General features: G+C 27.4%; 1 protein-coding gene across 1 annotated transcript; it reads left to right on the top strand.

Annotated features, from left to right (window-relative positions):
* Positions 1-10,691: 10,691 nt before the first annotated feature.
* On the top strand, positions 10,692-11,540 carry Phum_PHUM498960 (uncharacterized protein; the record flags this gene model as incomplete). The annotated part of the gene is made up of 1 exon (XM_002430742.1): positions 10,692-11,540. One exon carries the CDS (start codon positions 10,692-10,694, stop codon positions 11,538-11,540), a length of 849 nt encoding a protein of 282 aa, XP_002430787.1.
* Positions 11,541-13,972: the final 2,432 nt, after the last annotated feature.

Genomic DNA, 13,972 nt, shown 5'->3' with positions numbered 1-13,972 from the left:
AATTCATTCACTTTTAAAATCGTCGTTGTAAAATAATAATAATAATAATAATAATTTTAAATTTTTAATGACGTCACGTCACACGAAAGAAAGAAAGAAAGAAAATTTTTTTTTTTTATTGTTAATGTGCCGCACCTGATTATTTTAATTATCCAGAACAAATTTTTTAAAATTAAATTACTTAAGAGAGAGAAGAAAAAATATCATCTGTATTTTATTTATTATTATTATTATTATTTCCCGTTGTTTTTTTTTTTTTTTTGTTAAACAAACGATGATAATAATAATAATAATAATTTTTTTTTTATCGATTTGATATTTATTTTTAAATGAAAATTTAAAAACGAGCGACAACGACAACGACAGCGACAACAACAACAACAGCAACAAAAATTTAGCAATAAAATTTATGGGAAAAGTTTAGTGAGAGGGGGGCGGGGAGAGGAGGGGAGGGGTGGGAGGGAGGTACGAAACGATACAAATAAATAAATCAAAACGATTTTTCATTTTTTTTATTTTTATTTTTTTTTTTACTTTCTTTCTTCTGCCACTTCGCTTTCGATTCTCTGACTCACTCACTCACTCACAAAAAAAAAAATCTTTTACGTATCATATTTTTATTTATTTATTTATTTTATTTTATTTGTTTGTTTTTTCTTTTCTTTTCCAGCTTATCGCGAAGATGGAGAGACAGAGAGAGAGAGAGAGACACGGGGGGAGGGATGAAAAGAAAAGCAGAAGACGTAGCAAAAGAATTTTTTTTAAAAAACAACCGAAAAATATTAAACGTCTATTTATTTTTCAACCTTGAACTCGCTCAATTCGATTCCTGTTGCGGATGAATGAAAAGGTAAAAAAACTTTTTATTTAGTCATATTTGGGAAATGACACGATCAGGACAGTGACAAGGAAACAATAATAGTAATAATAATAATAATAATAATAATAATATTAAAGTTTTAGAAAAATCGAATTTAAAAAGCAGAAAATGTAAACCCAATTTCTTATTGTTGTTAATCTTTGTTTGTTTTTTTTTTTCTCTGACGTGGGGGGGGGGGGCTGGGAGAAAGGAAGGGAGGGGAAAATTGTTTTTTGCCCGAAACTTTTTGAAAACAAAAGAAATGTCGCATCGTTCGTGACAAAATTATCAAAAGTTTTTTTGTTTTTTTTCTGGAGTCAGTCATTATCACCGGAAATCGATAAAATTTTCAACGATGGAAAACTTTACCGAGCATGCGGAAATCGTACGAACGTTTAACAATAAAAATATTTTATTTTAAATATTATTAAGACGAAAACGAAATTTTTGCTTGTTTGTTTGTTTGTTTGTTTGTTGTGTGTGTTTGTATGTGCGCGCGTGCATGTTCGAAATTTGATAAAATAAAATATGGCGGATCGACATAATCAAACGTGGAATCCAAATTTTTTTTTTGTTTTTGTTTTTTTTTCAAATGTTGTCGGCCGTGAAATATCAATCAAAATTTTTTTTTAAATTCGTTTTTTCGCGCCATTTTCTTCGACGTTTTTTAATTCGTTTAATTTTCGATTAAAACGTTCAATTTTTTTTTTTTTTTTGTTAGCAGACGAAATTATTTTAACGACTACTGTTTTCAAAAAAAAAAAAAAAAAAAAAACTTTTGTCTCACGATTACGCACACACGCTCGCACGTTTTTTTTTTTTTAAATGTAATTTATCATCGTCATCGTTATCAAAAAAAAAAAAAAAATTTTTTTCAGAAGTTGGCTAACCTTTTTCTTTTTTTTTAATTTTTTTTTTTTTATTAAATTTTATAATTCAAAGCGTGCTCGGATTTTGTTGAAATAAAATTTTTTTCTTTTTTCGTTTTTCGTTTGTTTGTTCGTTTTGACTTTTCAACTCATTATTATTATTATTATTTTTATTTTGCGTTCGTTAACGCAAAAATGAAAGAAAAAGGAGAAGAAAAAGAAGGGAAAAGAAGGGAAAAGCGTGAATAAGGCCTCAGATTCCCAGACCAATTTTCTCATTTATCCTTTTGACTCTTGAGAATATGGAAAACTTTCCGTTTTTTATTTATTTATTTATTTATTATTTTTATTATTGAAATTTTCGCCGCTCTCGCGAACAACAACAGCAACAACACAACATTTAAAAAATTTCCTCATTTGAATTTATAATAATAAAAAAAAAATTTTTTTCTCTTATGAAAAAAGTTCTAGAAAATTTTAGCGCATTCCCGTGATCTTTTTTTTTTTTATATATTTGTTAAATAAGTAAATATTTAAAAGAAAACGGTTTCGAATAATATATCATCATTAGAAAAAAAATTTTTTTTTCTATTCAAATAGTTAGTTATTCGTAATAAAATTTTATCCAGAATAATTATTACAACCCAAAAAAAAAAAAAAAAAAAAACTTGTATTACCTGTTTGAAATCATCTTTCTCTATATCTCTATCTCCCTCTCTCCCTCTCTCTCTCTCTCTCTCTCTGTCACCTATGTGAACTAGTTTTTTTTTTTTTTTTTTTTTTAAGGTTTGAAATTTTCTAATTTTGACCTAAAAAAAAAAATTTTTTTCTTTTATTTTTTATTATTATTATTACTTGACACTTTATTAAACGTTTTAAATTTCATTTATTATTATTACTATTATTATTATTATTATTAATTTATTAAATTGTCGAAAGGGAGGGGGAGGGGAAATTTTTAATTATTACGTATGTGTCGTAACTTTGAAAACATACAAAACATAATGCCACCATTTTTTTTTTTTTTTTTTTTTTTTTTACAATTTTCTTTTACGTGACGTAAGACGTTTATAAAACAATATGGCCGACCGACGACATAATACAATAATAATAAACTAATCGGAATTTTATTTAACGAACAATTCATTACGAAATAGTTGAGATTTATAAAATTGTGTATAAAAATTAAATTAAATTTAAGTTCGCGGTTTTCGGAACAACTCTGGTATTTTTTTATCGCCATATTTAAAACCGTTAATAAATAAAATCGAATTTAAAAAAAAAAAAAAAATTTTATTTTCGTGTTTTTTTAAAGAAAAAATTATGGCAAGTTTAAATCGATTAATTTTAACGGATCAATAAAATAAAAAAATAAATAAAAACATTTAATTATTATTATTATTATTATTATTAATAGTAAAAATCCAGTTCGTTTTAAAAAAAAAAAAAAACAGTTTAGCAGTTTAAATTATTATTATTATTAATATTAATAGGAGTTACTAAGATGATGATTATGATGATGATGAGAGTAATAATAATAATAATATTTAAATAAAAAATCGATTATATCGAATCGGACAAATTTTTTTTTTAACAAAAAACTAAACAACAACATCAATATTATTATAAATAATCGTTCGATAAATCGATATCGATGTGGTTTTATTTTATATATAAATTCGATAAAAGATTTTAAACGAAACGAACAAATCAAATCAATTTATTTTTTATTTTATATGCCGTCGATTGTTGTTTGTTTGTTTGTTTGTTTGTTTACACAACATTTATTTTATTTTATCTTTTACGCGTATTATTAATAACTTTAATATTGATGATGATGATGATGATGATGATAATTTGTCGTCGTTTTATCAATACTCGCCGCGAGTATGGAAACACATATGTTTGATTGATTTTTTCTACTAGGTTTCGTTTTTATTTATTATTATTACTATTTTAACTGTTTTTGCTGTCGGTTATATTTTTCCAAGGGGGGGGGATGATGATGATGATGATGATGATAATAAAAATTAACCGAATATTACGAGAAAAACGTTTAAAAAAAAAATTATTTTATACTCGTTCGAAACGTTTGTGTGTGTGTGTGTGTGTATCTTCCCCGTACCTGTTCGATTCGTTTCGCTTTCGTAAATTAATGATGATGATGATGATGATAATGATGATAATAATAATAATTAAATTACGATGTTTTTGTACAATCTAATAAACCGGATTCTTTTGTTTTTTTTTTTTTTTTAAAGAAAAGAAAAACAACTCACCGACTTTGAATTAAAACTAATTTAAAAACTATTAAATAAATAGAAAAGAAATATTATTTGACGCGAAAAGAATTTATAAAATTTAAATTTGAATTTTTTAGAGTTCGCGGCAAAAAAAAAAGAGGAAGGTAGGAGTAAGGAGGGGGAGAAAGGGAGGGAAAGGGAAAGGCGGAATAATAAAAAAAAAATACACGTGGAATTCGTGGTCTCTTTCTCTTGAGCATAAAACTACCCACACACAAATTGTTTTTGTTGTTGATGAGTTGTGAGGACACGGGGATGTCCATTGGTTTTACATACCTACCTACCTACCTCTATCTCTATCTCTGTCTCTCGCGCACGCACATCGAATTTCTTTATCTTCTCGTTTATTTTCATTTTAATTGATTCATCTTTTAAATAAAAAGACATTTATTTCGTTTAAATAAAAAAAAAAAATTTATATTCTAATTTTTTTACGATGGACGAAAAGAAAAAAAGAACCAGAATAAATACAATATAAAAATATTATTATTATTATCATTATTATTATTATATATGGAAAAAAAAAATTTAAATACGAGTTTTTTTTTCAAATAGTCCTTTTAAAGTCCTTTTCGGATGCTACTGCTAATTAAAAAACTATTTAAAAAAAAATTTTTTTTTTTTTTTTTTAATTCTGGAGAGAAGTTAAAACTGGAATCAAATTTTAATATTATTATTATTATTATTATTATTATTATTATTATTATTGTTTTTTTTATTCGAAATCGTCGTTGGCGGGTGAAAAAAATTATTATTTACTCTATGATTTTTTTTTTCATTTTTGCAAGCGGGCGGGTGTCCTGGCGTTCGAGTTGTCCATCGATTATTATTATTATTATTATTATTATTATTATTATTAATATAATTAGTTTTTTAAATATCTTGCAAATTGTTGTTTGTATTGTGTTTGTGTTTGTCGTGGGGTCAAATCGCAGTTTGTTATTGTTTATAATTTTTCTCGAAAAAATTTAAATATCGATCAGTAATAATTTTTTTAAAAAAAATTTTTTATTCGAAAAGAAAAATAAAAAAAATGAAAAAAATAAATTTTATGTATGTTTGTTTCTCTCTGTCTCTCTCTCTCTCTCTCTCTTTTACTTACTTTATGGATGTACATAAATTTGTTTTTTTAAATGTTAAACTTATGTTACCAATTGTCATTTACATTATTTTTATTACTATTATTATTATTACATTTCTATAAAAAAAAAAAAAAAAAAAAAAAAAAAAACAAGTTTATGAGTTTTGTTGGAGTAGATTCATGACACGCACTCACACGCACGCACTCACACACTCTCTCTCACTCTTGTTCTCATTAAACTCTATTTAAAAAGAATTTCTTATAGAAAAAAAAAATGATGGCAAAATATAAAAAGTGCTAGTGGTAACCTGAGGGAGTAACGAGGGAGGGAAGGGGCAGGGAGGGAAGAGGAGGGGAGAGAAGGAGGGGAAAGGGGGAGAAGAGAAGACAAGGAGAAAGAATGAAAAATAAAATGATGAAAATACTTGAAAAAAAAAAAAAAAAAAATCAGTGGGCCGTTTTTAAACTGGGAGATCCAGAAGACAGCTTCCCACGCTTAGTTTCATCTTCAATGTTTTTATGGAGTGTCGGCGGCGATATTCTCCACTTTTGCTTGGTTACGATTTATATAATTCCTTTACTAAGGTTTTCTATTTTACTAAGGCGCCATACCTTAACGATTACTATTATTATTATTATTATTGTTATTATTATTATTATTATTATTATTATTATTATTATTATTATTATCATTTAGTTTTTCCAGTGAAATCATTTTTCATGAGAAATTTTTTTTTTTTTTTTTTTTTTTTTTTCAATTATAGATTTTCTAAAAAGTTTTTTTATTTTTTTTATTTTATCAAGAGGTTTGCCTTCTTTTTTCTTCTGCTTCTTCTTCTTGTTATTGATTATTGATTATAAAGTTAATTATTTTTCTTTTCACGTCATTTTCCAGTATTTTTTTTCTCTCTGTTGAAGAAAAAAGAAAAGAATTTTTTCGAATGTTTTTCCGGTTAATTTTCGTTTCCCTTTCTCCTCCCCCCCCCGATCTTCAAATCTCGGTTAAATTAATGGGAAATAATTTTTTGACCTTTAAAAAAAAAAAAAATTATTATCTTATTAAACCTTTTTTGCAGTTGTTGTAAAAAGGTTATAATAATAATAATAATAATTTTAAATTATGACGGTGTTGTAATGATGGCGAACGCTTCGGGTCGAAAATTCGTTTGTGGTAATTTTTTTTGTTTTTTTTTTTTTTGTTACAAAAGTTGGACGATGCATGTGGGTTTTTATACGTTTAAAATTTTCAAATGAACCGGAAGAGAGGAATGAAAAAAAATAAAACAAAAGATTCAATCGGCTGGAAAAATTTAAAAAAAAAAAAAAAAAATCTGGAAAAATCAGCGGGAGACCGATAACCGACAATAACCATCCACTGATTTTCGGTTTAAAAATTTTCCGTTATTTTTTTTTTTTTTTTTGTTAATAAAAATAATTATTTAAAAAAAAAAAAAAAAAAAAAAAAACATAAAAATTTTGACGGTTAAATTAAAACCGGGAAAATTTAATAAAAAAAAAAAAAAAATTTTCACGTCGGAAAATTTTATTACCGTGGTAATAAAAAAAAAAAAAAAAATATTTGATAGTTTTAATAAGATATTATTACGTACGAACGTTTACCGAACGGTTTCGTCCGCCATCTCGACTACTTTTTTTATTTTTTATTTTTTTTTCTTCCGGAAATTCAACGATTTATTCCAATTTTTTTCGTTATTCGTTAGAAATCCCCCACTTCCCCCCACCCAGAAAAAAAAAGTAGGAAAAATTTCGTATTTTAATGCGTATTTTTTATTTAGGTTTTATATTCGAATGAAATAATGAGTTGAAAGTTAATAAATTTTAAAAAAAGTAATAAGTTTTTATTAATAAAAGAATTTTTATTGTTGTTATTGTGCTTGTTGTGGTTGTTGTTGTCGTTGTCAACGGTTTTCAATTAAACAAACAAAGAACGAAAATATTATTACGTTTCCTTATAAACTTTTGCACACACGTCAATTTTTTTTTTTTTTGTAAATTAAGTCGTTTTTAAACAAATAAAAAATCTTCAATCTAACCCGGAAGCTGTAAAAAAATGGGGGGGGGGAAAGAGGGAGGATCAAAAATGGTAAAGAACCAAAAAAAAAAATTTTTATTTCGTTTTGCCGTAAGGAAATTAAAATTTTTCTTTTTTGTAAATTCTATATAGACCACCTACTAAAAAAAAATTTTGTGAAATATTAACAAAAAATTTTTCTCATCATATTCGGGAAGGGAGGGGAGGGGGTAGGGAGGAGGGAAGAGGAGGGCTGGTCGAATTAATAAAAGTGGTTTAAACAAATGAAGTAGGAAAGGGAAAAAAAAACAAAAAAAAAAAAAATTTAAATGTGTGACGAGTGAAAATGGGAGACACCCGATAATAACATATCGATATGTATTAAGGTCTCCCCCTTCCCACTCCCCCCCCTCCAATTTTAGGTCTTTAAATAAAGAAGAAAAAAAAAATACTCGTTTCCCACACGGTATAATCGAGGGCGTCGCGGGTCACACCAAAAAATTAAGGGAAAAAAATAAACCCTTCAAAGGTGGTCTTAAATTTTTTTGTTTTTTACATCCTCCTTCGTGTGATGCCTCCCATGGATTTTCCCTAATCTTAATCTCTCTCTCTCTCTCACTCCCTTTTCATCTCACTTAATTTAATTTTATGTTTTGTTTTTTTAGGGAGGCAAGAAAAATCTCAATAATCTGTAATCAATAAGATGTATTAGATAGATAAGAGTGAATCATTATCATTTTTACCAAGATGAGATCTTCATCCGCTTAACAAATAAATTTTTTTGTTTGTAACGTCTTTCTTCTGGAAAGTAACTCCCACCCCCGCCCCCCGCTCCGAAAAATAGAAAAAAACAGGTAAAATTTAAAATGTTACGTAAAAAACTAAACTACGTTTAACTTAGGTTTAAAACAAAAATATGTAGGCAATTATCATCATTATTCTGTCACAAATGAAAATTAATAACTAAAAACGTATACATTTGTATTAAATACCAGGTATCATTTGGGTTATAATTAAGATCGAATCCCTCGGGATAAAATATTGCCACGTGATTATAATATATTGCTGTTTCAAAAAAAAAAAAAATATTAATAATGATAATTATTAACGAAAGAAATTTCGCGAAGAAATAATAAACCGCGCAGAAGCATCATCCCAAAACCATAAGAAAAACATTAAAAAAAAAAAAAAAGGAGCAGAAGAAAATGAGAGAAACTCATTTACGTAGGAGTAAATAAAAAAATAAAAAAGTTAAATATCTTTGTTATTTTTTATTATAAGAAGATAAAGGAATCATATGTAAAATACGAATCGACCATGGTCTTTTAAAAAGAAAAATTTTCATACGAGTTGTCCGAGTGAGTTTTCGTATGCGAGTTATAAATGTAAAAAAACTCACGTCGCTCATAGTTTTTCATAGGGATTCGTAGTTCTTTTTAAAATGACGATTTTTCCCACGATTGTTTTACAATAAACTTTTTTTTTTTTTTTTTTTTACTTTTTTTTTTTTTTTTTTTTTTTGTACCACAAACAGACGACAAACCACTTACCACTTAAGACGTGTGCCTTTTTTGACATAGTGGCTTTAGACACGCGTAACGGTGATAAGAGAAAATCTCGTGACTCCGCAAAATTTTTTTTTTAAAAATAAAAATCGGTAAATTAAATTCGTTTCATTTCCGGTTTAAAGTGAATTTTTCGTACATGTGAATTGTCAACGTCGTGTGTCATCAAATCGATCGTACGGTTTACGTATTATTATTATTATTATTTTCATTCATTTATCTTAATTTCGGATGATGATGATGATGATAATTTGATTTTTGTTTGTTTTTGTGTTGTTTGTCCAGTTCGTCGCGTCGCGTGTTTTTTTTTTCTTTTTTAACGAAAACGAGAGGAAATTTTGGACGGTTGTTGTTATTGTTGTGGTTGTTGTGTTTTCGTACAATCGAACAATCAAACAGGTTAGTGTTTGTTTGTTTAAAAAGTTTTTAATTTTTTTTTTTTTTTTCAAATTATCGATTTATCGATTTTTATTCTTTTTCATTTTGTGTATCGTTTGTTGTTTCGTTTGTCGTTTTCGTTTGTTTACATTGTGGGAAAATATTGAGAAGAGAAAAATATACGAAAGGAGTGTAAAAAAATTGTTTTTTTTTTTCATTAAATAAGATTTATTTCTTTTTACATATAATAAACGACGAAACGTTTGTGTCGTCGTCGTTGTTTTATTGAAATGCAATATTTATTTGACGTTTTCGAACTTGAATTATTATTATTATTATTATCATTGTTATTATTATTAAACAGGGTGAATTCAATATAATAAGTAAATATATAAAAGAAATATTTGAAAAAATGTCGTGGATTCTTATGAAACAATTTAAAAAAAAAATAAAAAAAATAAAACGACGGTTAGTGTCTTACTTAAAAAAAAAAAAAAAACAATATGGCGCGTTTTTAATTAATTTGTTGTCGTCTGGTTTATTATTAATTTTTGTTTTTTTTTTTTAATTATCCTTTTATCGATTTCCATCAACGCACAAAAAATAAAAACAACGACTCGTGACTTACATTTAGATTTCTTTTTGAAAAAAAAAAATAGTTTTTATTTACATCTTGCAATAATTCTTTGTTTAAATTTCGTCTGCTCGCACAAAGAACACACTTTGAGAGTGTCATAGTTATTATTATTTTTTTTTTCAATAAAAATAAATTTTTATTAATCGTAAATTATTTCTTTATTAATACGAAAAAAAAACTGTTTTTTTTTTTTTTTTTTTTTTTTCTTAAAGAAAGCAAAACGAGATTACGGCACGAAAAAACGTTAAATTTTTCCATCTTATATATATATTTGGCTCTTCACGTTTTGCTATCGATTCGTTTCGCACACAACATCGTTTCGACAAAAGGAAAAAAAAAAAAAAAAAAAAAAGAAAATCAATAAATCGATCGATTATTGACTCTCGTGTGAATTTTACGCTTGAATCGATGAACAAAACAAAACAAAACAAAAACAAAAAAAAAAAACAATTTTTTTTTTGTTTTGTTTCCGAGTGAGAGATTTTAAGTCTTGTTATTAACGTCGCCGAACGAACTATCGTCGTTATATTATCATCATCATCATCATTATTATTATTATTATTTCACACGTAATAAATAAATTCATTACTATTATTAATATTATTTACGCTCCGATTTTTTAAAAAAAAATCTCTTTTGATCTTTCGTTTTCTATGTAATTCATTTTCTTCTTCCGGTTACTCCGAAACGAAACAAAACAAACAAACGAATAAACATTATTCATCATCATCATCATTATTATTATTATTATTATTATTATTATTATTACCATGAGAGTTTATGTAACGCGCGGCGTTGCAATCGATACAATCGATCGTATCGATAAATCGAACGTATTTATTTACATTTTTTTTTTTTTTTAAATTTCAGGTGTTTCGATGGGTGGGTGAGGAGATGGGAAAAAAAAGATGACAATCGTTGCGTCACTTCCGGAAAAATTGATAATAAAACAAAAAAATAAATCGAAATGGAATCATCAATGAAAATATTATTATTTTTATTGATCGTTTTGAACGGTTTTTTCATAAGTTGTTATCAGTACGCGGACGATGATAAAATAATACCGTATTCGACGATAAGAATGAGAAGAAAATTATTTTCGAAAAGGAGACACAGAACCATATGCAATTTCGAAAACGATGAGAAAAACAACGAAAAACTTCGGGAAGTGGTCAAATATTCGAATTTCGTTTTTACCGGTAAAGTTTTGAGTTATTACGAAGAATCGAAAACGAATGGTGTCGCGAGAAAAAAATCGATGTTGATCGATGGTGTCAATGATGGCGACGGTGTCGGTGTCGGTGTCGGTGGTGATAATAATAAAAAACAAGAAAAACGTCATAATAATAATAATAAAAAATCGAAAAAGTTAAAATCGGGTAAGATAAAATCGTCGTTGAAATCGTTCGAAACGAATAACACGATCGACGTTAATATAAAAAATTATTATTATTATGGTAAAGAAAAGAAAAATGGCGAAAAATTTGTCGTGGAAATAAAAAGAGCCATCAAAGGTGGAAAAGAATTATCGGAATATAGTAGAGTGATTGTTAACGTGCCGAAAGAATTTGTTTCCGGCGTGGAAATAACATCGGATCCGACGTTAAATACGAATTGCGTTGAATTTCATCCCGTTTTGAAAATACGTTCGACCGCCATTTTATTGACGAAAAAACTTAACGGAAGTAAAATTTTGGAATTAACTTATTTTCCGGTTGCCATGACTCTAAGACATCTGGATAAAGTGGATGCTGCTGTTACAGGTAGGAAAAACAAACATTTATTTATTTATTTTTTCATTTTGTTTTCTCGTTAAAAGAAGGCGGTGAGATTTATTTTGTTAATCGGATAACGGTAAATAAATATTTAAATTAATGGTGATAATAATAATAATAATGAAAAATTAAACAACGACGACAACGACAACACACCGTTTGCGTTTGTTCGCCTTATTAAGTTACCCCTGGGGAACCCTCGAAAACTATTAAAAAAAAAAATCCCGAATATAAAAAAAAAAGAAATCTTTGAGTGTGTGCCTACTGTGAGTCTATCTCGTTTAATTTGTTCAGAATCCCACCCTCTCCCCCCCCCTCGTTCGGTGATTGAAAATTTATTAAGTTATTAAATTCCGATCGATAATACGTGACAGGTTTTCATTTTTTTTTTCTTCTTTTTTTCCTTTTTTTTTTTTTTTTTTTTCTTTTACGGTTGTCGTTGTTGATTCTGTCGGTGATGGGTGACGTCTAAATAAAAAAAAAAAGGTGAGAGAGAAAAAGGTTCAGACAAAAAAAAAAAATAATTTTATTAAAATCAATTATTGAATAGAATTAACGCGGATGCCATGTTACACGTGTGACGTCACATGCGTGTATTAAAAAAAAAAAATCTCCGACGACGACGACGACGACTTATTATTATTATTATTATTATTTAAGCTCAGGCACGAAATTTATTATTTGGATTTAAAAAAAAAAAAAAACATTTCGAGATTTAAATTTTACTTAACTCGCGCGCGCACATTCGCGATGGACGTTTAAAAAAAAAAATTTTTTCCACCGCCTTTTTATAATTTTAATTCACGACGTCATCATCATCGTCGTCGACGACGACGACGACGACGACGACGTAGTCGATACTCATTGAATAGAATTTAATTAAAATGAATAACATAGAATGAAAAAAATAGAAAAAAGAAGAAGAACGAGGGCAACACCTTACACAACCCGACACACTCACACACACACGCACGTACTACGCATAACAATTGTTATTATTATCATTATCATCATTATTATTATTGTTGTTACAATAAAAACAAGAAAACGTTAAAGTGATTGATTTAAGGAAAAAAAAAAAAAAAAAAAAGAAATTATGATAGATGTGTTATGGTCGTTATTTACAATATGGAAGCTTCATTGGATTCCATTCTATTAATAACGGTTGTAATAATGATGATGATGATGATTATGATGATGATAATGATGATAATAATGGGTTTAAACGAATTGAAAACAAAAAAAAAAAACTATTTCGAATCGATGTGGATTTGTTGTTTTTTTTTTTTTTCTCACGCGCTAATAAGAAAAATTTTTTTTTTTTTTCTTTTTAAATTTTTGAGATCCCGAGGGATAGAATAACAAACAAAAACCAGGATAAAAAAAAAAAAAATCGTATTTACCTTATGGTGACGGTATTATCGGTACAAAAAAAAAGGAAAAAAAAAAAACGCCTTTTTGTGTGAAAATTTGAAAAGTGCGTGTGCGTGTGTGTGCGTGTTTTAAGGGACGGACAGGAGTGGTCGAATTTTCATTTCTATTCCCACACTTTGTTACCTGCACACGCACACATGCACGCACACGTACCGCCATTTGTCGGTATTCGTGCCTTTTTATTTATGCCGCTTTAGGGAAAAATTAAAATTTTTTGTAAAAATTTTTCGTGAGGGGTTCGACGACGCCCCCGTGAAAAAAAAAAAAGAAAAAAATTTCAAACTTCAAATTTTTAAAATTTTATCCCGCGTAATTTTTATAAAAAATTCCCGTAGAAAAATTTTATACCAGGAAAAAATTTTTAAAACTTGATCGAATAATAAAAAAAAAAAAAGAAAAGTGGAAGAAGAAAAAGAAGAAAAAGTTTGAAAAAAAAAAAAAAATACGTGGGAGTAACCGAGAGGGTGGGTAAATAAAGGGGCGGATGTAATTTGAATAAGTTTTTTATAAAAAAAAAAAAAAAAAAAAAAAACGAATGTTTCGCATATAATTAATCTTAACTCGGGGTGAGTGGGTGGGTGTGGGGGGAGGGAAATTAATTATTACCGTAATTTATTACCTTGTTTTTTAAAAAAAAACTTTCTTACAATTTTTACGAAAACATTTTTTTTTTTTTTTTTTTTTTTCAAAAATGTTTTTTATTAATTAAATAAAAACCGAGTAATAAAAAGTAAACAACTTTCGAATCGAATTATTACTCGGTAATATTAATTAATTATATCGAAACGACTCCAACGGGTTAAAATTACTCGCTGTGCCCCCTGCCCCCCCCCCTCCCCAAATAAATTGATTTTAAACTGGTGACACGATACGATGACGTCGTTAAATCTCGCGTTCGGGGTTAAAAATAAAAATGATTAAAATTTTTTAAATTTAAATCGAACGATCGATATATCGATCGATAAAAATCGATGATTTCACAAGTGTCTATTTTTATAAGGTAAATCGTTTCGATAGAAAGTTTTTTTTTAAAATGGCG

Source organism: Pediculus humanus, genomic scaffold, assembly GCF_000006295.1.
Source record: "Pediculus humanus corporis 1103172108266 genomic scaffold, whole genome shotgun sequence".
NCBI classification, from domain to species: Eukaryota; Metazoa; Arthropoda; class Insecta; order Psocodea; family Pediculidae; genus Pediculus; species Pediculus humanus.
This window is presented reverse-complemented; position numbering and strand designations above follow the sequence as displayed.